Source organism: Misgurnus anguillicaudatus, chromosome 21, assembly GCF_027580225.2.
Source record: "Misgurnus anguillicaudatus chromosome 21, ASM2758022v2, whole genome shotgun sequence".
Taxonomy (NCBI): domain Eukaryota; kingdom Metazoa; phylum Chordata; class Actinopteri; order Cypriniformes; family Cobitidae; genus Misgurnus; species Misgurnus anguillicaudatus.
Genome location: NC_073357.2, coordinates 9,694,335 through 9,721,257, shown reverse-complemented (window position 1 = coordinate 9,721,257; position 26,923 = coordinate 9,694,335). Strand labels below are relative to the sequence as shown.

At 40.7% G+C, this 26,923-nt stretch overlaps 1 protein-coding gene and 2 pseudogenes across 1 annotated transcript; all 3 read right to left on the bottom strand.

Annotated features, from left to right (window-relative positions):
• Positions 1-2,914: 2,914 nt before the first annotated feature.
• LOC141352798 (E3 SUMO-protein ligase ZBED1-like) lies at positions 2,915-4,940 on the bottom strand (annotated as a pseudogene).
• Positions 4,941-8,215: 3,275 nt separating this feature from the next.
• On the bottom strand, positions 8,216-10,537 carry LOC129420979 (general transcription factor II-I repeat domain-containing protein 2A-like; annotated as a pseudogene).
• Positions 10,538-17,750: 7,213 nt separating this feature from the next.
• LOC141352797 (uncharacterized) lies at positions 17,751-26,179 on the bottom strand. Its single transcript, XM_073858808.1, has 6 exons — positions 25,908-26,179; positions 24,817-25,061; positions 23,591-23,771; positions 19,051-19,087; positions 18,120-18,932; positions 17,751-17,957 (listed from the first exon to the last, which is right to left on the bottom strand). The coding sequence occupies exons 1-6, from the start codon at positions 26,177-26,179 to the stop codon at positions 17,751-17,753; spliced, it is 1,755 nt and encodes a 584-aa protein (XP_073714909.1).
• Between the last annotated feature and the right edge of the window lie 744 nt (positions 26,180-26,923).

The following is a 26,923-nucleotide window of genomic DNA, read 5'->3' as shown; positions in this document are numbered from 1 at the left end:
ATTAAGATCATTAAATATGATTGATTAAAGGGGCCATGGCACAAGACTTTTTTAAGATGTCAAATAAATCCTTGGTGTCCCCAGAGCACATATGTGAAGTTTTAGCTCAAAATACCATATAAATAATTTATTATAGCATGTTAAAATTGTCACTTTGTAGGTGTGTGCAAAAATGTGCCGTATTGGGTGTGTCCTTTAAAATGCAAATGAGCTGATGAAATTCAAACACTGATCACAATGATGGTGGTTTGTTGCAATTAAAACTCAATTGTGCTTTTCTCTGCACTAAATGGCACTGCTGTGGTTGGATAGTGCAGATTAAGGGGTGGTATTATTAACTCACGTTTTATTTTAACTCTCTTTATGTTTGATAGTCATTCTGAGTCTGATCTCTAACATAAATTTCTTTACAAAAACGCAATTTTTTAAGCTTTTTGCTCAAAATGTTGTATTTTTGAAGAGAAATATCCATATTTCAGTGGTTAAATTAAGTAGAAAAAGTAAATATATAATGAAACGTTTTTTCCCCATTTTGTTTGTTTGTTTGTTTGTTTCCCAGATAGCAAAAAATATCCGCATGGCTTCTATAGACCCCTTCACGGTTCACGTCACAGGCTGTTCCCACTGCGCATGTCGGGGTCAGAAAAGTCATTACAGCAGATTGAGTTGCGTATTATTCGGTATCGTCAAAAATGCCTACTTACGTCGTGGGCTGTGAAAATCGCACGAGGTCTTCCGTTAAGTTTTCGCGATTCACGCAGAATCTCAAAAACAAAAAAATACAACATCTGCAGCTGCAAGCAATTAACGTGCAGACTGGGACAATGCAAAGATCAAAGAGGCTTGTGTTTGTAGTGCTCACTTCATTTGAGGTAAGTCATCGTTTTTCAGCACTGTTAGATTAAATTATAAAGCCTAAATGGTATGAACAGTTCGACCCCGTGCTGCGCGCGCACCCGATAATCATTCAATGTTTACAAACCTTGAAGGGGTCTATATGCCGCCCCAAGCTGTCGGCTATAGGTGCGTCCCGCTGGCGGGGATGAAACTTTTGCCGCCGAATACGTCACTCTCATTTGTTGCGAGATGCCGCCAGCATGCAGCCGGCGGACCGACTGCTTAATTTATGCAAAAGCGGCTGCCGCGGCGGTCCGCCGTCAGACCTGTTTGCGATTACGCCCTTATGACGCTTACTGCCGCCAGAGCACCGCCGGTGGTCCGCCGACTCATTGCTATTTTTTGCTATCTGGGTTATTGCTTGTTTGAAAGCAGAGGGTGTGTTCTTTAATTTGATATAATTTGCATGTTTATATATTTATAGAAAATAATTTTTCCTGCAAGGAATTTTGTGAAAATTTTGTTAAAATCACAAAAATGCAGGTGGGCAACTTTTCTCAAAAAGGCTGGCGGTGAATGAGTTAAAATAAGAGCTCCTTATGACATCGTAAGGAGAGCCACATTTCAACTACCTATTTTTCCATGTGCTTGTAGAGAATGGTTTACCAAAACTAAGTTACTGGGATGATCTTTTTCACATTTCCTAGGTTGATAGAAGCACTGGGGACCCAATTATAGCACTTAAACATGTCAGATTTTCATGCCATGGCCCCTTTAAGATTTGATAATTTTATTAATTTAATTATAATTTAAATCATTATGTTTATATTTACTACGGTTATCTTAAAATAATTAGGTTTTACTGATTGCAATAAAAGACGTAGTTAAACACAATAGGAACCTTTGAATAAGAAACTGGAAACTCGGACACGTACCCGAAACATTTTTATAGATAAATAGATTCCCCTGCAAACACAACTGCAAAATTATTAAAACCAAAACCAAAATAAAACACTGCAACGTAGCACAAATAAAAAAACATAATTTTGCAAAATTGTTGTCTGTCGGAATACACGAATGAGGCAATGCGCCACATCTACTCGCGTCCTTTGTAAAGTTATGGCAAAAAAAAATATCTCGCGTACCCCCTGGAATCTGCTTACCCCGGTTGGGAATCACTGAAATAGAGAATACTGTGGCCTACAAAATAGACTTTAATGAATGCGTAAAAGACGCCTTAACTTATTTTTCTCAGGTGTCAAGGGTTAGGCCCCAACCACTCTCGAGTCAGTCACTTATTTTTATTCAAAAACACAAGCATGTCTACGTGCTCTGGGGTCAAGCGGGTACGCAGTCGATTAACCACAAGGCCCGCAGCGAAGAAAACCCTCTCTGATGGAACAGAAGTCCCGGGGATGCAAAGGTAGCGCTGTGCCAATCTTGCCAGTCTGGGAAAGCGCGTCTGGTTTGCCCTCCACCAATCCAGCGGTCTTTCACAAAGTATCCACTTCCAACTGTGGATCCGTGGCATCGGCAGCGCTGTAATCATCTCCCAGTAGTAGACTCATTGCACTCTCCTTGTGGCTGGCTCCACTGGATGGACCCGCGGTCACAGCAACATCATCATCTCCTTCTGCAGCACCAGGCTCTTCTTCATCACCCATGTCCTCGTCAAGTCAGCACAGAGTTCCTTTACTTTATCTGCCTATAGTCTGTGATGGGCAGTAGCGCATTAGCTCAAAGCGCGCAATGCAATACTCTGCTGATGTGAGCCGCGAAAAAGCCCTTGTCTGTTCTAGAAAGAATGCAGCAAAGATATTTAATGCTAATGTATGAGGCATATAGGCCTACGCTGAGTTTTATTAATTTATAATAAGGTGCGTTCAATGCAATGCAAGTGAATGCAACATCCTGGTGCCTCCATGTCATGGTTATTATATTGTCTGCTATATTTGCTTTTTGTTTATTAAATACATGCAATTGGTCGATAAAACATTTATTAAAATGAAGATACAATTTATACAAACGAAATTCACTTTAAAGAAGTGACCAAGCAAAGCAAAACTTAATTAAGTGGTGAAAATCATGCCTGACGATTTACAAAATCAAAACTTAATCTGCACTTTACTGTTAAAAGACGTAAATGTTAATTATTTGGAATACAATCAGGAGAGAGTTTCATTTTAATTATTTTATTGCTCTATTTTATTTACTATTTGATTGAAAGATTTAAAAATATATATTTTATTTATATGCTGTGCAGAAAATAGGTTTAAATGTTCAGCAATTTTCTTCAAGTCTGAGACTGTTGCATTTAATTAAATGTTTGCTTGATGCAATGTGAATAAAACTAATATATTAAAACTAATAAAACAAGTTTTCAAAAAAGTTCCATTAGATTCAATTTTCAATGATTGAAAATGGAATATGCAGAAATAATAGAATTAGGCTGAAAGGTCTTTTGCTTTATAGCGTATTCAGGTCGTGCATCATGTTTTTGAAACGTAACTTAGTAAAATAACTAAAGTAAGAAATTAATCAGTAAATAATTAGTATTTCCAAGTAACTTGACCAACACTGAACCTGACTATGTGTATTATATGATTTATGAATTATATGAAGAAATAACGGTACTCCTAAAGACAAAATTATATCCTACCTCCACGCATTCACTTAATGACTGTCGAACCGTGGCCTTGAACTCCGCTACCCGAGGCCTGTCATCGGTAGCGATGGCCATGTGCTTATTAATGATGCTGAAGGTGATGGGATAGATGTGGGAGATCGACACGGTCTTCTCAGAAGACATGATAGTGGTTGCGCATTTGAGGGTTTCCATGACAGGTTTAAGATCAGCCATTATTGCCCAGTATTCATCCTTGATCTCGAGAATTCTGGCATCCTGCAGCTTTGTGACGTTACGGTCGGACAAGACCGCTGTCACTGCCCATCGCTGTTCGAGAAGCCTCTCGAACATGTCGAACACAGAATTCCATCTAGTTTTGCAGGACTGGATGAGCTTGTGTTTGGGGAGCTGCATCTGTTTTGTTTGTCCTGGAGTGCTTTGCCGTTACAGTGCTGTGATTGAAATGGCGAACTAGTTTGCCGGCTGCAGATATAACTTTATACACAAACAGCTTAAATGCGTCATTGATCACCAGTTGTAGTGTATGGCAACCCATTCTCACCCCATGGCGTCAATATTTGACGCACTTGACCATGCGTCAATATGTGACGCGGAGGGTTACCTTTCGCGTCATTTTTTGACAAACTGGGGACTTCAATACTATTACGTCCGTTGCATTCTTTTTCCGATTTTCTTACCATTTTCGCGTCGGTTTAGGGTTAGATTTACATAATGACATCCCTACCCAAACCTAACTCTAACCCCAACGCCAGGTGACAACTGTCATACCTAACTCTAACCCCAACGCCAGGTGACAACTGTTTAATTTCGCGTAATCTAACCCTAAACCGACGCGAAAATGGTAAGAAAATAGGAAAGAGAATGCAACGGACGTAATAGTATTGAAGTCCCCAGTTCGTCAAAAAATGGCATACTTTTTGTGAGGAGTACTGCTGATTTAACCTGACAGACCTTGTCAATCCAATGGCAGGTGGCTGTCACATAACTCTCTGTGGTTAGTGCTGTCCAGCAGTCAGTCGTGATGGCTACACATCTGGCACCATACAGGCGCACTTTAAGCTCAACCTTTTTCTTGACAAAACGCTCTTCAATGCGTGTGGTTGTGGTCTGTCGAGACGGGACGGGACTGTGTAGTTGGGTTCAAGGAATTGCAGAATCTCTAAAAAGCCCTCACCGTTTACAAAGTCAAGGGGCAGCATGTCTTTTTCAATCATTCCTTGGGTAATAATCTCTGAGCGCTGGTATTTCCTACCAGCAGCATAGATGACACGGTAGGTTGGCTTTGGCTACCTTTCTCACCCGAAGAGGCTTGCGGGTGTCGCGTTTTCAGGTGATACATCATAGATGATGTGCTACTACTGTATTTAAGCATTGTATCACACAAGTTGCAACTTACATCTGTGTCATTCTTTTTGGTGAAATGATCCCACACACTACTTTTCTTTGCGCGCTTCATCCTGTCGTCTCGAGTGTCGCAAACCTTGTGAGCGCGCAAACCCACGCTGTGTGACCTCGCGCCAGAACCCGAACGCAGTGGCCTCATGCCAAATGTTTTTATTGGTTTATAAGTACAAACAGACGAGTTATAAAAAATTAGTGTGAGGGATTTGTTCACTTCACACAAAAATATCCTGGAAATGGGAATGAGATGGCTAACTGTAGTAGCGTTTAGTCACTGTCTATAATAGCCTGCTTTTAGGAAAACCTTAAGTTGGATCAGTTAGAAAAGATGTAGCACACAGAGTCAGAACAGTCTGAAGGTCTGAGCTGAGTTTGTAGAGTTAAAGCTCTAGGAGTAGACAGAGTTGTCTGAAATTTTACGGTCAGAAGACAATAGGATTTCAATAGGTTGGCTCTCTCAAGCCAACTTTATTATTTGAACTCAGCATAAATATTCACATTCAATAAGAATCAAGAAAAAATAATGATTACCAATTAATAAAAAAATACTATAAATGATAACTTATAGTCATCATTCCCCACACTGGGGACGAAGAAATGTTGGCACAATCCTAAATGCTCTTTCAGGATGTCCACAAAATTGTACACTTGAAGACCTTTTCGGAGTTGCTTAAGCAAAGGGATCAGACGCAGGCTTGCATGCAGCACAATAGATCTGAAATACACACATTTTTAAGAAAGCCTTGCATAAAGAGTTTTTTTTAAGTAAATCCTAGAGACTGGTGTGTGTGTATCATAAATCTATTGTTGCCCTATTAGCTGAAACATATGCCTATGTGTGGTCTAATACATGTTTGAATATAATATAAAACTATGAATTTTTCTATTTCTCACCTTATCATGGCCTCTTTGATCTCCGGTTTGATGATCCCAGTGAAACCGCATCTAATTATAGCATCAGTCCATGCGGAGAGATCAGTTTCTTCTTCCACCTGAAATAATGAAATGTATTATTATACATTTAAAATAGAGCCCGACCGATATGCGTTTTTTCGGGCCGATGCCGATACAGATATTAGGGAGTAAAAAAGACCGATAACGATATATCGGCCGATATTCTTTATGTGTACATTATAGTTCAGTATATACTACAGTATATTATACTAAAGTACTGTACATAGAATACACTATATACTTTAACATAATATACTATGAATAAATACAATGCAATGCAATGATCACTCACAAATGTGGTGATCACTCACAAATGTGGTGATCCAACACTTATATTGATGTGACAAAGATATGTACTATAGGCAAGAAGTTAACAATAAACTTTATTATCCAAAATTAGTTGGATATCAGTGCACTAAACAGTAAACTTGACTTATTATAAATAACTTTAAAACACAAAGAGAACAAAATACATAAAACTTGCATCATTTGCAGTTTTGACGAGAATAACGTTATAAAGAGAAACTTATGAAGTCATTGATTAATATTAGCTTTACAGTAAGTTGTGTACTTCACAAATTAGTTAGCCACTCACAGTTACGAAGACAATGCTTGACAGAGCACATACTAATGTACGCTATGTTTAATGTTGTGCTTGTGCACAACGTTTTTATAACACAAACCCAGGGTTCCGTGCAAACTTTAGACTTTAATAAAACTAATGCGTCTTCACTCCGCCTCTTTTATTTAGCAAGGGTGTAGAGTTACGCGAGCTTATTGAATCAATTGCTCTGAAATGAGCGTGTTAACTAACAACACAAGCAGCAGTAACCTCATATAGTGTTATATAAGTGCACGGCTGCGCGTAGTTTAAACGTGTCATTTCTCCGTCTCGCGTCATTTCTCCCGCTTGCGTTTTAACTCGCAAGTCGACAAAGAGACGGATTAAAAACACCAAATGTAAACAGGAATGCGTCTCTCTTGTCCATTTATAATCCAATCGACCAAAGCGCGTCTTAATACCAGGTGTAAAAATGTTGTGAAGAAGACACTGCGTGACTGCAGCCACCTGAACTGAGAGACTGACTGACTGAAGTGAAGGGGGTGGGGGATTGGCTGGTGTCACTACAGTGAGTGATCTGGGTCGCCATTAGCAACCAGTATGGCGCACTCTGCTGGACAAACAAGTACTTACATCTTTCAAATGCATTTAATGTGTTCTGTAACAAACATTCATATTGGCGCATATCTGCGGTTTATAAGACGATACAGATATATCTGCGACATGCTCATATCGGCCGATAAAATCGGCAAAACGATAAATCGGTCGGGCTCTAATTTAAAACAAGTTCATACACATTTAATCAGGCATTTTTCCCTACCTTTTGAATCAGTTCAAAAAGTTCAGCATCATCCACATCATCTTTCCTGAGATTTACTTCATACAAATCTCCTGCTGAGAGTCAAAGCACCAATGTCTTAAGAATCAGGGGGCTAGTCCACCCTGAGAAAAGACTGATTGAAAACACCTCTCCTGCAGTCCTGAAAGAGAAAGCACAAACATACATAAAGATCAAGCCTGTTAAAACATAAATAACATGTAAATACAACAGGTAAAACACATAAAAAATTGCTAACCTGAAAAACCCTTTCTCCAGGTCACAGGAATAGATAGGGCTCTTCCCACTCTGGTGTCCTCAACACTCAAAGAGGCATTTCTCAAACTTAAAAACACCAGCTTAAAACAGTCATTTAGAAACTTTCAATTTCAGAAAAACTGTTTGATCAACAAGTGATAGATATAACTACCACATGGCAACAGATGTTAATTAATGTGGGTTTACAGTACATGCCAAACATAAGAAATTAGGCATTTTTAACTCTGACCAGAGACCTTGCATCTTTTCTTAAAAACAATCTCATCTATTTTAGGACTAATGTCCTTTGCCATAGCCACTTTCATTACAGAAACCAGATGCTGGTCTGTGAGGCGGGATCAGTGGGATGTTTTGTGTCATGAGTCTGGTTTTCTCTGTCTGCCTTTTTGTCACATACACACATTTATTCACACATACACACGCCATCTCTCGCATACATCCCTTCATTTTTAGTGGTATACCAAACTCTCTCTCTCCCTCTCTCTCCCCTCTCACCTGTGTGTCATTGCAATCTGCGCTCGCGCTGATTGCTGTGACACCTGTTCCCACTCTGCCCTTAGCATTTATCTGGTGGCTGTTTTGGCAGTCTCTTTGTCGAATTATTGAATTACACATGTTCTCTGTATACTCTACAGCTTTATCGTGTTGTGTCATAGGAGTAACTCACCCGGTCCGGTCCTGTCCTGTCTTGTCTGTCCTGTCCAGTGTCTCCTTTAAGTTCATTGAGGTTCAGCTGCGTGTGAAGCTGAGGAGAATTCTCCGTGCCTGATTTATTGACTGCTGTGCTCCAGGCCAGCTCCAGGGATTAGATCCGTGTCGTTTTCCCGGATCGGGACTCAAGTATCTTTGTTTCATTCCAGTGCTGTGTGAAATCTCCAGACTGCCTTTGTTATCTTTTATTAAAGACTCTAATTCCCTGTGAAATCTGCCTTGGAACTTTCTTCATTATAACAGTTTTGGTCAACTTCATTATAGAGAACATCTGCTCACACATGTAGGTGCTCCCGAACATAGACATGATGCGTGCAGCGTTAAGGCGCAGATGTGGGATTGATTCAGGTAGTAGAGGTGCAAACTCAGCTGCCCCAATTGACTCATATTGGGTCTTTTAGATGAGTATTACATTGCAATTCGATGAGTTCCAACTGCAAGTGCACAGGGGCAGTGTCAGCATCAACTGCATTTCGGATTCGCGATCAAGTAAAAGTTGATTTTCTGTCTTTCAAAATCAGCAAATCTCCTGCTGAATTCCACTTTCAGTGTATTCAGTTTGTCGGCATACACTTCCGTCGGTAACGGGATGGTGACTGCGTCACTGACTGACTGACAAACAGGAAAGTGAGACAGGTTGCCTTGGCGCATCTGGCCCTCCCACAGGACACAGTTTCATTTGAAACGCAGAGTCTCGCATTTCAGTGATCAGCTGCTTTCGACCCTGGAGTTTTACATTAAGGCCATTTAGGTGATCCGTTATGTCACACAAAAATGTTTGTTTGTTTGTTTGTTTGTTTATATAGCACACAACTACAGCGCTATGCAGCCCAAGCTGCTGTACAAGCAAATTATATAAAAGAAACACATCATAAATACATTATAATACCAAGGTAAAGAAAAACTTCAACACCATACAAACAATAAATAGGACTAAATAAATAAAACATTAACACGTGATACATCAGTATATAATTAACTAGAAGAAATAAAAGCTTTTGATAACAGATAAGATTTTAACTCATTTTTAAAAGTAGATAATGACCAATGACAAGTCACTTAGCCAGTTTTCATCCTCAAGGTCGGGTATGGCTTTTTGTTTGCTTTCCATGAAACGAGCAATCTCATTGCTGGGAAATCCTCATGCACACAGTTTCCTCCTCCAAAAGTGATCTGAACTGCCGGATATTCAAACCCCGCTAACTAATAAAGTTTACCGTTTTGTTAACAACTGTCATTACATGCGCCATGCCTAGCACTTTACACAGAGGGCTTCCTGGTGAATGATGCAGTGGTAGGTAGTTAGGTTTTCTCCTGTGTGCCTTTCTTGTACCAAACCGACTAAATCACGGACCCCCCGCACATCGCAGGCATACCATCAGTTGTCAGGGCAACAAGTTTATTCCACTGCAGTTCCATGTTGCTGACGCATTGCTCCACCTGTGAGAAAATGTCCTGACCAGATATTGTCCCGTGAATCGCTCTTAAATCCAAAAGTTCCTCTGTGACGGAAAACTTAGCATCTAGAATACAGAATACAGAGAGCTGGGCAGTGTCCGTCCGGTCTGCACTCTCATCTATAGCCAATGAATAGGCAACAAAGTGCTTAGCCTTTTCCTTTAGCTGGATTTGTAAGTCGGAGCCCAGCTCATCCACCCGACTAGCAATGGTATTTCGGGAAAGGCTGAAGTTAGCAAAGGCTTGCTTTTTGTCGGGGCACACAATACCACATACCTTCTCAATACAGTTTTTAGTAAATTCTCGGATTTTAATAATAAATGCGGATCTGGGGTGCGTTTCCCGAACAACGGCGTTACTAACTACCTTGTCACAACTGTTTCCCGAAAGCATCGTAACTTTGTCGCAAATTTGACAACATAGTTCATGATGTCACTTGGGAGGCGAAGTACTAATTAATCTGTGCAAATCGATTTAATGTTAGATTATTGCTGTAAATAACAGAGGAAAACATTGTTATCATGATTTCGTTACCTGTTGTTTATTTTTTATGATATTCAATTAATGCACAAGTTCACTCTTAAATCAGTCCTCCCAGGGATTCCCCAGGGTCTTAAAGCTCGTAGGACTATGCACATGCGCAGTTTTCAAATGCAGCTCTTTAATTCTGTTTACAAACTTAAAGACGTAAAATAAAAAAAATTATATATTTAGAATGATGGATATAGAATGTATTACATGTTTTTTGCTTATTTTGTTCGAAAGCATGATCAATGTAAGTCTACATATTATAATAACAAGGAACTATGCTTCTAACAACAGGTGAAGAGGTGTCGTTAAAACAACACAAGTTTGTAATGCAGCTTGCGAATGTTCGTTTGAACTATGGTTTCACAACGTCAAGCTGTGTGGTTTTTGTGTGGTTTAGACGCAAAATGCGAAGCGCCCCCTTACTGAGCTAAAAACATGTTCTGATGGTGTTTTGGTAGTGCAGATTAATAATTTTTCTCAACCTTAACCAAGAGAGAATAGAATATCTTGACTCATTGTTCCGACTCCAAGCAAGTGGGTAATCACCTATTATCAGTTTCTTTCCCTTGCAAATAGCAGGCTAACTCTGAGTCTGCTGGCTGTTTGCATCCACACAAACATAAAGACATCTAGCTAGGTAAGACTTTATATTTTCAAAGTTTGTGCCGTGCACACTACCACAGGTCGCTCTACCATTGTGCTCATCAGTTTGCCACAGCAGAGTTCAAATTCTAATTTAAAGATAACGTAACGTTAGCTACCTAGCTGACCTAAACTAGTTTTCATTAAAGTGCCCATCTTATGACTGCTTTTCCACAAGTTAAATAGGTGTGTATGAGTTCCATTAACCATGTTTCAAAAGTTGTTTGCTCGAAATAGCTTGTAGGAAAAGATTGTTACCCATCTCTAGGAGCCTCTGTTTCAGGGCATTTCAGATTGTTCCGTTTTGAGCTAGTCATAACATATTTATGAGCTGCTGCTCCTTTGATCACGCCCCACTACTAACGTCATGTGCGCGTGCATAGTGATATCGTGAGCAGTACAGATCATACTGTGTTATTATTTTATATATTATAATTATGAACAGTTTATGTTGCCAACAGACAAATCATGCAGAAAAGTATCACTAATAAGTACACTACTGGAGAAGAAACTCATGACACACAATGATTCCAGAGTAAATTGTGATGTAGCAGTTTCAACAATACACTCGTTTTTCCTGGACAATGCTAACATATTCCCGTTATAAAACATTTTCAAACGCATTATTTTCACAAATTATAGAAATTAAGACCTGGCGGGGGATGTATACTGCTTGTGGACCGCGTGCTAATTGCTAGAAGCTAGCGGGAGGTCCGGACCGTAAAGTTATAAGAGGCTCGGGGGTTAGCCTCGTTAGAAAAGCCGTGGCGGTAAGGCCCGGTCTCGGTGTGTCAAACTCATCATGACACACAAAGATTCCAGCGTAAATTTTGATGTAGCAGTCTCAACAATAAACTCATTTTCCCTGGACAATACTAACATGTTCCCGTTATAAAACATTTTCAAACGCATTATTTTCGCAAATTACAGAAATTAAGACCGGCAGGGGATGTATACTGCTTGTGGACCGCATACTAATTGCTAGAATCTAGCGGGAGGTCCGGACCGTAAAGTTATAAGAGGCTCGGGGGTTAGCCTCGTCAGAAAAGCCGTGGCGGTAAGGCCCGGTCTCGGTTAGTTTGGCAAAAAAACGTTTAGTTTGGCAAAGCACTATTACCAGTGTTGGGCAAGTTACTTCCAAAGTGTAATACATTATATATTACAAATTACTGTCATTTGAAAGTAATTAGTTACATTACAATATTACTGTCTCTGAACTGTAATGAGTTACACTACTTTTGCGTTACTTTTGAGTTACTTTCATCAAAAGAACAGAAGTATGACTAGGCATTATAAAATGTTAAAATGTAGTTTGTTGCTGCTTATAAATCTAGAAGTTATGTGTTGGCCCTCGAGCTTTGAATAGGCAAAGTGAAGACTTATGGCAAAATACAGTAACAATTACTGTCATAATCATAAACATAGACAAATGATCTGGTAAAAGTCTGGTAAATTATGGTACACATACCAAACACAATAGAGCCCACTATAATGCAACCTATAGCCTAATAACATGGTAAGACACGCAACCTCTTTTCATTTCTATTCTTTTGATCACTTTTAATTCAGATTCACAGCACAAACCTGGCATGCACTGGGTTGACACAACTTATCAAAAAGTCCTATTGGAGGATTAGGCCTCAAGGAATACAGCTCATTTCAGTCCAATAGGATTACATGTAGGCTAACATATCATTGCTTAATAAAACAGACAAACAGAGGAGCACTGCTTTTTGCCAAACAATGAATATAGGCTCCCATACAAAGGCTGGTAAAAACTTTAAACAGTGATGTTTAAATGTACTATTTAGATAACCATGTTTAAGTCTTCACTAATGTTATGTTGTAGTTTAGGTTGCTGTTTGTAATAAAACTGTAAATAGCATAGGAATAGCCTAGCAATCTATTATGTATATGGACTGTAATCATAGCAAAGCTTACCTTGTCATTGCTGGTGTGATATGGATTTTACTGGCAACATTTGTAAAAGTCTCTTTACTTCTGAGGTTCAAGCAGCACAGGAGACCGATAGAAACGTTCTGTTGCTCTTACTTAGTGCTCTTATTCGCAAAATTATGCGTGTGCGGCGCTACCGGACCTGATTGCGACCACTTTAGTCAATGCTTATAATACAGCCGCGGACTTCCCAGATTCGGCTCTTTAAGAAACATCTCTATATTTGACGCGCACCGCGTCCAAATCGCATTTCAAATACAAAGTTAAAGAACTTGTTGCATACAGCACGTGGAAGTAGACATACGCTGCGTCTCAAACCGCCTACTTCCATACTATATAGTAGGCAAAGAGTACGAGAAGCAGTGCTTTTCGCCCACTATATAGTATGGAAGTATGCGGTTTGGGACGCAGCCATTTACACAGCTTTTTCATGTGTGGATGCTGGTCGCGCGCATTGGTCAAAAATAAAAATTTAAAATAACACGGTCTAATTTTGAAATGCATTGTTGTAACGCGCTCGTTACTAAGACTGTAACGAGTAAAATATTACCAAAATTTTACGAGTAATGCGTTATATTACTGCGTTACAGCAAAAACTATATTACTGTAATATATTATATTTTGTAATGCGTTACTCCCAACACTGACTATTACTTAGTTCTTGTAGAATTGTAAAATAAAGCCGTTATATATTTTTTTTACTTTCGAAACCACGCTGTAAACTATCTAGCCTGCAAAAATATCTATATAGCCTACTGTTTACAACCAATTTTAACATCATTATACATTTAAAAGGTATAATTTACGGGATGAGCATCAATGTATGATCTCTGTTTTGAGATACAGATGCTCTAGCATCATAAATGTAGTATTTTGTGACAGAAGATGACAACATGCAAAATATAACGTGACTTACCTTTTGTGTTGATACAACGATCGCGAATCGAATCCAGTCTGTTTCAGATGTGTGAATGATCCATGAAAGTCCAATAAAATACATCCAATGACCATTTTTGTCCACAAATGCGTATAATCCGTGAAATATAGATACATAGTAGTCTGTTGTTTACATCAGATTTCGCGTGAAGGTCTTATCGCCTACAATCTGATGACTATTTGCGTCGTAACACACTTTATATAAGATTACTCCGGGTTCCAATAACCACGTGTTAAAACTTTGTTTTTAAAAGTAGGCGGGAGTATAATCCATAATATCCAAATAGCACTGTTATTTCAGTGAGACATGATAACAGCAGGGTATCAGCGAAGTGACTGACTGCTCTGTGCTCTCTCAAGCTCCCTGGTGGATGGAGACCTGCGAGTGGGTTGGTGGGCGGGAAAATTCAAACTGAATGTGACGAAACGGCTAGTTACGTAACAACGGAGCTGAGTTTGAACTCATGCAATCTGAGACTCAAGGCAGAGGACATTCAGAAACCGGTATCTCACTCAAATCAGCATGGATGGATTTTTTTCCAAGTTTGTATGTGTGTGGGAGCATCAGAGACACAAAATAACACCCCAAAACCCAGAAAGAGTGAGTTTTTCATAATATGGGCACTTTAACGTTACACCTAAAACTTTAACGGTACCGTTTCTTTGCTTCACTAAGAGTATAATAATGCGACTTTCTATCAGACAAAGTTTAATAAAGACATACAGTTGAGCAAGTATATCGTTTTGATATTATGTTTCTTACCTTGATAAACATTCTGATTCTACACCAAACAGGCCACTAAATGTTTTCCTGGCGTTGAAGGTGAAGATGCCATAGAAGATGCCAGCAGACGGACGTCACTGACGTAACGACAACAAATGTTTCCCACGAATCAACAATCAGAGAAAGGCATTAGACACATCAGTGGTCCAATCAGTAGTTACAAGCCTGAACTTGTTTATAGTAATTCGGAAATTAGTTCACATGAGTGAAAAATATACAGCACAGAAGAATGTCTATTTTAGCGTATGATTTCTTTTTTGAGCGTGAGAGTGAGGCTGAATGTGTGACTGTCACGCCAGATGCGTGAGAGTTGGTAACCCTGCCACCATGATGGCCCGGTTGTTTTGATAACAACAATAGCAAACATGTTAAAATACCTCGGATATTTTTAAACATCCACGTTACGTCTGAGGCTAATGCTGCGTTCAGACCAGCCACGGTAGAGGCGTCAAGCACGAGTGATTTCAATGTTAAGTCAATGTAAAGACACGTTGACGCGTGTCTGGAGGTCTCGTGGCGTGAATGAGGCGTTTTGCGTGGCCAGTAGACGCGACTCCGCCTCATTCGCGCATCTAGTTTGTGCAAATTGAGCGTTGCCACGTTGAAAATTTTAAACTTTGCTAAAAAAATGCACCATGTTAACCAATCAGGAGCTTGTTCTAGAAGTGATGTGATTACAGGAAGCGAGCGGAGTCGCAGAAGCCCCTCCCATGACACAAATTTCTGCGTGAATGTCTCAATGCCTAGAATTTCACATGCAAATGAAGTGAGCAAACTGAAACTGTTCAAGCGGCAAACTAGGTGCGGTAGAAGGGATTTTGACAACTCAAACATGGCTGGTGTGAACCCATGGTAAGACTAAATTCAACCTAATTGGTGCATTCAGCTTCCTGACGATACATTGCATGTTAGTTAGAAAATCCTCACCAGTGGTAGCCAGTAGCCATTTCTCAATGTCAAGGAAGGATCCTCGGAAGCCAGAATTTTGAGGATGCTACGTCATTGTCATCCGTTGAAGGACTGTTCCAATGTCGAGGATCCTCGAAATTGCAACCAAGGATTGAGTCCTTCGTTCAGCAAATATCCCATACACAGGAAAGGATGCATATGTGTAGCCTTCACAATCTCAAATCACCCACAATCCTATGCGCCGTTAATGTGCATATTTAAAAAAAATGTTGGACGGCAGCGCGAACGGACCGGTGACGGGGCAGTATGCTTTCAAATGTAAGTATTTTTTACTTTATTGAACAGCAGTAAATGTTTTATGTAACATTTTAATGGCAGTTCAAATTACTAATGTTATGTTACCTTACACAAATATATAGAAATTACGTTATTGATGGCTAATGGACTTGTCCTTTATCAATTAACATTGACTTGGTTGGCTTGACCTACATTTATTTCATAAATAAGAAGCTACATTTCACAAAGTAATGTAATGTTAATAGTATACCATTCATGGCATTATTCATAGCTTTCTCATCTTTTTTAACAGGGACCAAGGAATCCGTGTAGAGAACAAGCTGCTGTTTACCGGGGGGAGAGACACCGCGGTGAACGGATATCGATGAGAAGCAAAGTTTGTAATATACAGAACTGATAGTTGTATAATCTCCCCCCCCCCATTCATGTAGGCTTATTTTGATTAGATTGGGCTCGAAGGGAGGGTTTCCCACGCACAGGCAAAAAAAATGGGACAATTTAAAAACCAAGTACAAGGTGGGACCCAACTATGGAAATAACACATTTAAATGTCACTTGTGAATTTCCAAGTCGGCCTGTACTGTAACATAACAGACTTGCTTCCAGTAAGTATATGTACATCATCTCAATTTCTTCATCTTCACTATTTAGGAATGCAAGTGTCCTGGCAAAGGTCAAGGGACAGAGGATGGCAAGGCGACGGCAAGAAATTGGCCCTGGTTTGCCCTCATGGACGAGACATTAGGGAAGTCTGCAGCAGTCTCGCCCCTTGCCTTATTGCCTCGATCCAAGAGGAACAACCAGGGCCAAGCACTGCTCAACAGGTAGAAGAAGGAAGAGATGAAGATGATGAGGACGAGACAGTGAGAAACAGGAGCAAAGACAGAGCAGGGCACAGAGGAGACAAGAGGAGAAGGGAGCGAGAGGATCCAGTCCTACAGCTTCTAAAGGAGGATATGAAATACCAAAGGGAGGCAGATGAGAAGAGGGAAGCCGAGGTCAAAGAGAGGTCCGAGCGCTTTTTTTTTGCTCTTGGAGAGGTTGGTAGAAAAATAAAGCAAATTAAATTGAACTGGTTTTGTCTTTGTCTCTTCATTATTTTATAACAACTCTATATACATTTATAACAAACCTTGTTCTTCAGAGTGCAATAGAGAAACAAAAGAATGTATGGCACAATATCTCCCTTACTTACAACTTCTTTTCAAAGTTTTGTGATGTGTAATTCCGAGATAGACACAAAGCCTTAATTTCATTTAGTTTGTGACATTTAACAAATTTATTTAAACAATTCTATAGTCACAACTTATATAGTCATAGTCTTATATTTACAACTATGTACAACAACACCAAAAGAACCCAATCGGCCATCAGCCACACTGCGTACAGCACCGCCGGTGCTGCTGTTGTTGCTCTAAGGCTGCAGACAGAAGAATCTTTAGGTTAGTCCAGTGGTAATTCAATCTGTCATGTAGATGATAATTGATTCGACAACTGTTGCAGTATATTTAATGTTGTCTCACTGAAGGTAAAGAAAACATACTTAATGTACTTTTATGGTCAGTTGAGACCACAATACAGTACATCACTGGTACATTACAGGGATAGTTCACACAAAATGGAAACTCTTGTCATTTACTTTCCTCATGTTGATCTAATCCTGTGTGAATATTTCTTATTTTGATGAACACAAAAGAAGAATTTTTGATAAATGACGGTAGTACACAGATCATGGTACCCATCGAATTCCATCATATATTTCTATTCCGACCGTGGAACTCAATGGTTAAAAAAGCTGTGTGCATACCATCGTTTCACAAAATATCTTATTTTGTGCTCATCAGAAAATAGACATTCATACAGCTTTAGAACAACATAAGGATGAGGTAACAGTAACAGAACTGTCATTTTTCGGTGATCTGTTTTGAGTATATTTCATTTACCTTCTTCACTGTATGGCTGTTTACCAATGGTGGTGTTGCATGTACTTGGATGTATGTACAGCAGGTCATAGTCCACACTTAATTATTCACCTGGCAATACGATCATGATCAAGAGGTGCCTCGAGGAGTGCAGAAACCTCATTGGTCAGCGCAGCCCGCCAAGCAGCTCCACTCCGGCTATCCCCACCATCAAGCTCCACAAGTGGCTGGTTCTCCTCGTCCTCCACAACCTCTTCCAGCACATTCCCGACACCAACACAAATGTTATGCAAAATTGCACATGCCGTCACCACCTGTGCACAGGGCAGAGCAAAAGGACACAAGAATGCAGAAATATGAAATAATCATGGACACATCACAGTGTTAATATACAAGTTGTTAAGTATTAACTGTTCTTTTCACTTTGATTTGATTAACAAATGTACCACAGAAGTATTGCAATGATTTATTATTACCTTAGGGACAAATAGCGTATGTACTTCAAGTGCTTCTAAAAAGATGCACCTGAAGCAGATTTTCATTATTCCAAATGCACGCTCAATGATTGTGCGACCTTTGGAAGGATGGTAATTAAACCTTTGCTTAGCCATGCCTCTCACTGGCCTCTTATATGGTGTGATAAGGGCCAGGGGTTCCTGGAGACATGGAAAGCCACCGTCAGCTAGAAGAAAATACCCAGGCGGAGGGTAAATCAGCCTAGTGTGGATAGGACTGTTCTTGAGTGTGCGTGCATCATGCACACAACCTGGGTAATCCACAAAGATGTCAATAAAGCGACCCTGATGGTCACAGACTGCCTGGAGCACCACTGAAGGGAACAGCTTTCTGTTGTTGTAATCATGACCATCAGGACCACCGGGACATTTTATACTTATATGGCAGCTGTCTACTGTCCCTGCTGCCTTGCGAAATGCTTGGTGATTAGCCAATAAAGCAAAACCATCCCCGACCAATTGGAGCTCCTCCTGTGTGCGAGGGAAGCGGACAAATTGGGGTAGCACAGCCACCACTTCATCCACCATCTTGTGGACAACTCTGTGCACTGTGGAAAGAGGCATGCTAAAGGCCCTGACGACAACTCTGTAGGCTGAACCGGATGCCAGCCAGAACAGGAACACGAGTGTCTCCAGGGGGGCCCATCCATGCTCCCTGTCAGTCTTCAGGGCCACCATCAGCTGCTGAAGCCTAAAGTCTGGCCAAGTGTACTCCCCTCTGTAGTACCGCTGCAGTACTGGCACTGTAGTATTGATGGTACAGTAGTGCCGAGCCTGTACAACATGTACAAGAGATGAAGGTTTAAGTTTAATTTCAGGTTTGACATTATTTAATGATTGTTAAACTACTAAAGGGACACTTCACACAGAAATTCTGTCATCATTTACTCACTATCATGTTGTTACAAACCTGTAGACATTTTGTAGTTCTGGAGAACACAAAGGAACATATTTTGAGCAATGTTTGTAATTAAACCATTCCTTGACCCCATTTAGGGTTTGTCCACATGAAGCCGGTGCATTCCCTATCTGATCATTTTTTCCTTGTTCTAAAAAAATAATCCGTAAACACGGCGTCGTCTCAAGAAATATCTGCGCACACACGAAACCACTGAAAGCGGTGTAGTATATATGCCGGACCAGTATGGGGCGCTGTAATTCTGCCACAGATATACACTATACACGGAGAAGAAGAATTTGAGCATGCGCATAACCAACGTATGGTGTTGTCCATTATCGCTTGTTGCTCACCACAATTGCATAGAAGCAATAGATTTTGCTGTAATAAAGCTAGTAGGCTTAGCTTCTGTAGCACGAACACAATCATGTAGTCCGCCGTTATTGTTGTTGCTTTTACGTGTGACGCTTCCGACATGTGATGACGTTTTCGCTTCACAAAATATACTGATTGGCTGTACACACGAAACCGCAAGGGTGTCGATTTCAGATTTATCCACTTTAGGACACGGTTTTAAAAAATAGCGGTTTCAGTCACCCAAAACGCCGGATCCGTGTGGATAAAAGGCCAATACGATAAAAATGTATACGTATACAATGATACACGTCTCCGTTTGGACAGCCCCTTACTTGCATAGCACTCTTTTTCCTATTAGGGAAGTGAATGGGCTACGCAGGCGGTTTGGTTACAAATGTTTCTCAAAATATCTTCCTTTCTGTTGATCAGGACAAAGACATTTATGCAGGTTTGAAACAACATTGCAGTTACTAAATGAAGACTGAATTTTCATTTTTGGGTGAAGTATCCCTTTAAACGTATTGGCATAACTTACACAGGGGGGATTTAAAGCTGTTCCCTTTTGCCAGTGATTCACCTTGTAAATCTTACTTCATATAGCTTAGTCTTTTTTTGGTTTATCACATATTTTACCATTGCATGTGTTTATCAGTGTGCAACAGACCACTGTAAAGTGTAACACCTTATTGCCATGAAAAGTAGAGCGATGCTATGGACGCACGCGGTCCTGTGCACGGTCTCAAGAAATATAATCGTTTTGAAATCTATACACCAATTTGTAGTTATATTGATTATTTGACTGTCCAGTGTGTTTAAACAGTTCATGTCAGTTTGACCCATAACGTAATGGATGTATTTATTTTTACATGACTGATACGAGCGTTAACGTTACTTATCATCCCAAATATGTGTTTGGTGCATAATGTCAACATATGTGCATCATGCGTCATGTCAAAACACATGCCTGCTGCACATATGTTGAAAGGGTTTATGATACAAATTAGTTCACAAAATGCTAACAAGACACTAACTTCACTCTGAGTACACCCTTTTTATTATAAACTCCTTCGAAGCGTTTGCAGCAGTCGAGCAGCAGTAGATAAGTTGCAGATTGACTTTCAAATGCAGATTGACCACCCGAAGTAAGACTACATTTATTAGCTGGTATATACCAGTTATATCAGTATAGATCATATAATATACATTTAGGTGCATGAAAAACATGCTAGTAAAGCATAAATAGATTAACTTCTAATGAATATATTAAAAGTGGTGCAGGGGTGTAGAAGATTAACTGAAAAGAAACACAAAAAACCCTAGACAAACACTTTAAAACATGTATTAACAACAGCAGTAAATACTGTCAAGACCCTTCACAAATCTTGTCATGACACTAGCCAATAAAAAGACTTTTAAATGATGTGATAGAGCACATGAGTTAAGAAACACATTGCAAAAAAAATGAAAATACACTTATTTTAATTATATTACAACTGTAGTGGACAATAGGACTTTAATGTTCTGAATTACATCCATCTTAATTCAGTGTTTTTGCCATTTGATTCAATTTTCACATTTATTTTATTTTATACATTAATTTTAGCTTTCAGTTACACCACAATGTGCATTTAAAAGTTATGAGTTTTATATAAGATATTTGATCCAATATAATATTTAATCTAGCCTAGCTTTCTGACTTCTTGAAGACACATACAGTAGGAACATGTTGCTCTTATTTCATCTCACAAATATTAGTCTTAGCAACTGGAGATTCTGCATTTAGAAACCTATTAGATTGTCCATCACTTGAGGCAAATGTATTGCACCATATCTCCTAAATCTCACATCTGGATGTAGACCAGCTTAAAAAAATAACCAAAACTCAGCTAGACCCGTTTGCTTCACCAGCAAAACCAGCTAAAACCAAGCTGGAAGAAGAAAAAATTATAAATTATTTCCCTTGTTGCCATAAAATATGAAAATTATAATTTTTGACCCAAAATACCCCAAATATGGTATTACTAGAAAGCCCAGGATTTCCTCTTCTCAGGAAAGTAGACAAATTGTGCTCGACGTAGAGACATAAAACTCATGTCCACTACAGAGGACAAAAATGAATTGTGGGTCTCAGGAGAATATACATTTACTAAATAAGGGCTTTTAAGTAATAACCAAGGTTCACCTTTGGTGGTTGTCCTCATTACCATCTGCTTCATCTGCGATAAAAACCACGAATGCGATCTCCTCCATATCTGAAGTGTGGGGGTTACAGAAGAGCGAAAATCAGGAAGTGTCCGGCTTGCCTGCACTTTTTTTTTACTCCTCCTCTCATTGCAGCCGCCTACTCTCGCCTACATTTCAGGCGAGGCAAGCTGCATCTCAAACAAGCCTAATGTCTTGAATGACTAGAATTTCCGCGCGACTGAAGCAAGTTAACACAAAATGTTCAAGCATCCAACTACGTTCAAATAGCGCGTTTTCGTCGCCTCTTCTGCTTCTGGTGTGAACACACTTTGATTTACTGAGTTTTATTTAGCATTTTTAGTCTTACTTGGTTAACACTTAATTTTAAAAAGTCTATAACTTTTTCCTGGTTCAGGGGCGAAAATTTCATCTAAATGTTGGGGGGGACAATAAACATAACATTTTTCAAGAACAATTTTTGAAGGGGACACCAATAATACAGGCAAAATTGTACTTGCAAGGAAATGTGTAGAGATAGAAAACGTTTCTCTTTCTCTATGAACGGAGACAAATTTAATTTTAATACACATGAAGGTGAAGGGTCAGAGGTGAAAAGAGTAATAAAATGTTCTACTTAAGTAAAAGTAAAGTTACTGGTCTAAAAATCTACTCAAGTAAATAGTAAGTCATTTTATTTTTACATGCATAAAAATGTTTTCTTGATCGTTTATCTGCTTCTGTTCTCATGAAACGAAATATGTTCATGTTTATATGTCCAAATAGTCCAGTTTTAAAACATATGAGGATAAACTGATAAGTGATGGGAAACGTTGTATTGTAGGTATATAGCTGATTAACCCGTCGGCTCCGTACACTTCTCTACCACCGGACTGTGTGACGGTGGTGAGGTAAAAGGGGCGCGGGCAGTGGACCAAACCACTGTGAGGCAAGGGAGGGGGGAATCAAAATGTTTAAAAGTTTTTTGTTGTTGCTCTGTTTGCATTTGTATTGTTTTACTTCTTACACAACTATTTTAAGTATTATAAATCATGAAATTATTTTCAATACACATTTTAATGACATTTTAGGAGGGGACAACCCTCAGATGGGGGGTCCTGTCCCCCCGACCCCCCCGGGATTTCCGCCTATATCCTGGTTCTCAGGAGGATATACAAACAATAGCAAGTTGCGTTTGAGGGATTGAGGACATGGTTTGTCTTTTGGCTAGGATTGTCCCTAAGATTCCTAATTTTGTTGCACAAGTGATCCATCTATACAGTCCCTCTGAGTTTCAAAGTCATTTTAGACTTTCTAGAGAGCATGTGGAGGTATGTAGCCTACAGTACATGATGTGAGAAGCTGCAAGTCCATAACAGAGGATAGAGATGCAGTGTTATTAATTAACACTGCTAATACAGTAATATAGAATTAAGTATACTATACAAAATATATGCTATATAGAATATAGGCAACACTACATTATAGAATTTAACATCGCTCCAAATGCACAAGGAAATTGTCAGATGTCCTTCGTTGTATATGATATGTAATCATGTTTCCATGTTTTCCATTATTATATAATTCATATGTATTTTTATTCAAATGCAGGATCTTATAATAACACTTGGCCCTTTCTACATGAACAAACAGCAGACCAAAGTGCCTCTGACAAACAGCATACTTGCTTTATGGACTCTTTCCAACCAAGAGTCCTATAGAGGTGTGGCAGACACATTTAACTTCACTAAATCCACAGTTTCAAAACATCTGCATGAGTTCTGTTCTCTTGCAAGAACTCATTTGTCAGATTACATATCCTGGCCCAGAGGACAAGCCCTGCACATTTCCCAGTTAGGATTTGAAAAAGCTGGGTTTCCTAAGGACCTTACACTGTCTGTGAAGTTGATGGATGCCATATTCCAATTGTAAAATGACACAGTGAAAATCCTGCGGCCTACATTAATAGGAAACAGTTCTATTCGATTATACTCACAGCATTCTGTGATAGTCAGCAGCGGTTTTCTCATGTCTGTGTAGGTCACCCTCGTAGCTGGTATGAATCAGGGTCATTTCGTTTGTCAGATGTAGGTCGCCTTCTTGAGGAAGATCCACATTCTCTGGTTTCAGAGGGCATGCATATAATTGGTGACTCTGCATACCCTCTTTTACCTCAGCTAATGAAACCATACAGGGACAATGGTCACTTGACTGTCAGGCAGAGACATTTTAATAAGACACTGAACACAGCCCGTGTAATAATTAAGCATGCATTTAGTATATTAAAAACTAAATTCAGGAAACATTTCATCCGCGGTCACAGCCTGTTGCATTCTTCATAACATGTGCCTGAAATCCAGTGACCATGTAGAGGAGGATGAGCAGACAGATGAAATGGAGGATAAACCATACCCACCACAAGGCCACATTCACAATGATGCCTCACACTATAGAGATACAAACTGTGGCCGCCTGTAAACATTACATTGACTCCATGTTACCTTCAACCCTTGACTTAAACACAGCTTTTTTATTTCAATGTTTTGTTAGCATGTGAATGGGTTTGTTCAAGATGAACAAAAATGAACTATTACCACCACTTGCCCCTGTCTGGGGGGGATTTTTTGTGATGTTGTTTGTTTTATGTTATTTTGGAAAAAAGGAAAATCGTCTCGGGTTACGTAGGTAACCCTGGTTCCCTGAGAAGGGAACGAGACGCTGCGTCGCCATAGCAACGCTTTGGGGAACGCCTCGGCGTGACTGATCTGAAGCACGTGTAACACATAATCAATAATTTGATGATTGGATATAGGCTGGATGCCGTGCGGACCAAGGGTATAAGAAGGCATCCCACACAAACACACTCGCTACCAGTGCCGAAGCAAGTGCCTACAGGGATGCAGGGAGTATGGCATGGAGACGCAGCGTCTCGTTCCCTTCTCAGGGAACCAGGGTTACCTACGTAACCCGAGACGTTCCCTTTCGAGGAACTCGAGCTGCGTCGCCATAGCAACGCTTTGGGGAACAAGATGCCCACGCTTCCATACTACCAAATGCCTGTAGCGTGTATAACTGAACACAGTCAAGGCAAAGAACCTGGGACCCTACAGGGGTCTAGGTCTAGACCATAAAATCTGACGTAGGTGAGCGGCGAAGACCAACCGGCCGCATTACACACGTCAAGAGAGGCGCCTGACCCTAAGGCCTTAGAGGCAGCCATACCCCGGGTAGAGTGGGCCCTCACAGCGACAGGTGAGGGTAAGCCCTGATGTTCATAATCCAGTGAGATAGCATCTACTATCCATCTGCTCAAAGTCTGCTTGGTCGCCGGTAAAACCTTTTCTGGGTGAACCAAAGCACACAAATAGCTGCTCGGACTTCCTCCACTGAGCAGTCCTGTGAACGTATGTGTCCAGTGCAGTGCTCGCACAGGACACAACAAATTCAGCTTTTCTTGGTCCGCGCACCTGAAGGGGGGGAGGACAAAGGGCCTGTAGAACAATGGGCCTCGGCACATTGTTCAGCACCTTGGGAATATAACCTGGCTTCGGGTGTAAAAAAGCCTTAGCCATCCCAGGTGCAAACTCCAGACATGTCGGCGATACTGACAGGGCCTGAAGGTCCCCCACTCGCTTTAAAGAGGTGATAGCAGAAGGAACACAGCCTTAAAGGCCAGAAACCTATCTGGCAAAGTCTCAAATGGCTCGAGCGGAGCCGACGAGAGCCCTTCCAGCATGACTGGTAGGTCCCAAGTTGGCACCCTTGTGCGGCTAACATGTCGCAACCTGCGAGTGCCACAAAGAAAGCGAGCCAGTAACGGGTGTCTACCCACTGATGAGCCTTCCACCGAAGTATGGTAGGCAGAAACTGCTGCCGTTTAAACCTTAATGGTGAAAGGAGTAAACTCAGAGAAACGCTCCTGCAGAAACCTCAGCACTACGTTGACAGGCAGTTATAACTGGGTCTGTCAGATGAGCTGAACACCAAGAGGTGAACATTTCCCACTTAAGGGAATAAAGTCGCCCCGTGGAGGGATAAACACAACCACGGGGGAAAGCATACAGACGTAGCCTCGCCCATGCCTGTACCATGGAAAACCACAGTGGGAAAAGTGTGGTGTCCTGGGATGCAAACAGATCTACCTCTGCGCGTCCTAACCTTTTCCAGATGTGGTTCACCACATCTAGATGAAGTTTCCACTCCCACCGGAGATGTCTCGAAGGGGCATCTGCCACATTCAGGTGGCCTGGTATGTAGACTGCCCTCAGAGAGTCCAGAAGTTTATGGTAGGCAGAAACTGCTGCCACCTATACCTTAAAGGTGGAGTAATGATGGTCTCCACAACCTCAGTTGGTAGCATGACATTCTTCCAAAGGAGTATGGTAGGCAGAGACTGCTGCCCCCTAAACCTTAGGGTGGAAGAAGTTAACCCAACAGAGATATGCTCCTGCAGAAACCTCAGTACCACGTCAAGGGGCAGTTGACTGGGTCTGTCAGGTGAGCTGAACACCGAAAGGTGAAGTTTCTCTACTTTAGGGCTCGTTGAGGGAGCTCTGAAGTAATCATCTGGTTCCCACAACCTCATTCAGGAGCATGAGGTCCCTCCAAAGGAGCATGGTAGGCAGAGACTGCTGCCACCTAGACCTTAAGGGGTGGAAGTAGGTGAGCCAGCAGAGAATTGCTGCTGCAGAAACCTCAGTACCACATAAACACGGCAGTTGACTGGGTTTGTAAGGGGAATTAAACACCAATAGGTGAAAGATTTTCCACTTAAGAGCATAAAGCTCTCTTGAGGGTAGTCCAGATGAAATATGAGGTCCTTCCAGAAGGAATACGGAAGGCAGAAACCGCTGCCACCTAAGCCTTAAGAGTGGAAGGAATTAAGTCAGGGGAGAATTGCTCCTGCAGAAACCTCAGCACCACATAAACAGGGCAGGTGATTGGGTCTGTCACGTGAGCTGAACACCATGAGGTGAAGTTTTTCCACTTAGGGCCTAAGCTCCCTGAGGGAGCTCTGGAGTAATCATATGGTCTCCACAACCTCAGTTGGGAACCTGACATCCCTCCAAAAGAGTATGGTAGGCAGAGACTGCTGCCACCTAAACCTTAAGAGTGGAAGGAGTTAAGCCAGCAGAGATTTGCTCCTGCAGAAACTTCAGCACTACAACAACAGGGCAGTTGACTGGGACTGTCAGGAGTAAAGTATGGTCTCCACAACCTCAGTTGGGAGACCTGAGCCTGCGAGCCTGGCCCCCTCAGAGGCCAGGCTGACAGCTACCAGATCTCTGGCAAACTTTCTCCAGAACTTCTGTGGCAGAGTGGTTGGGGG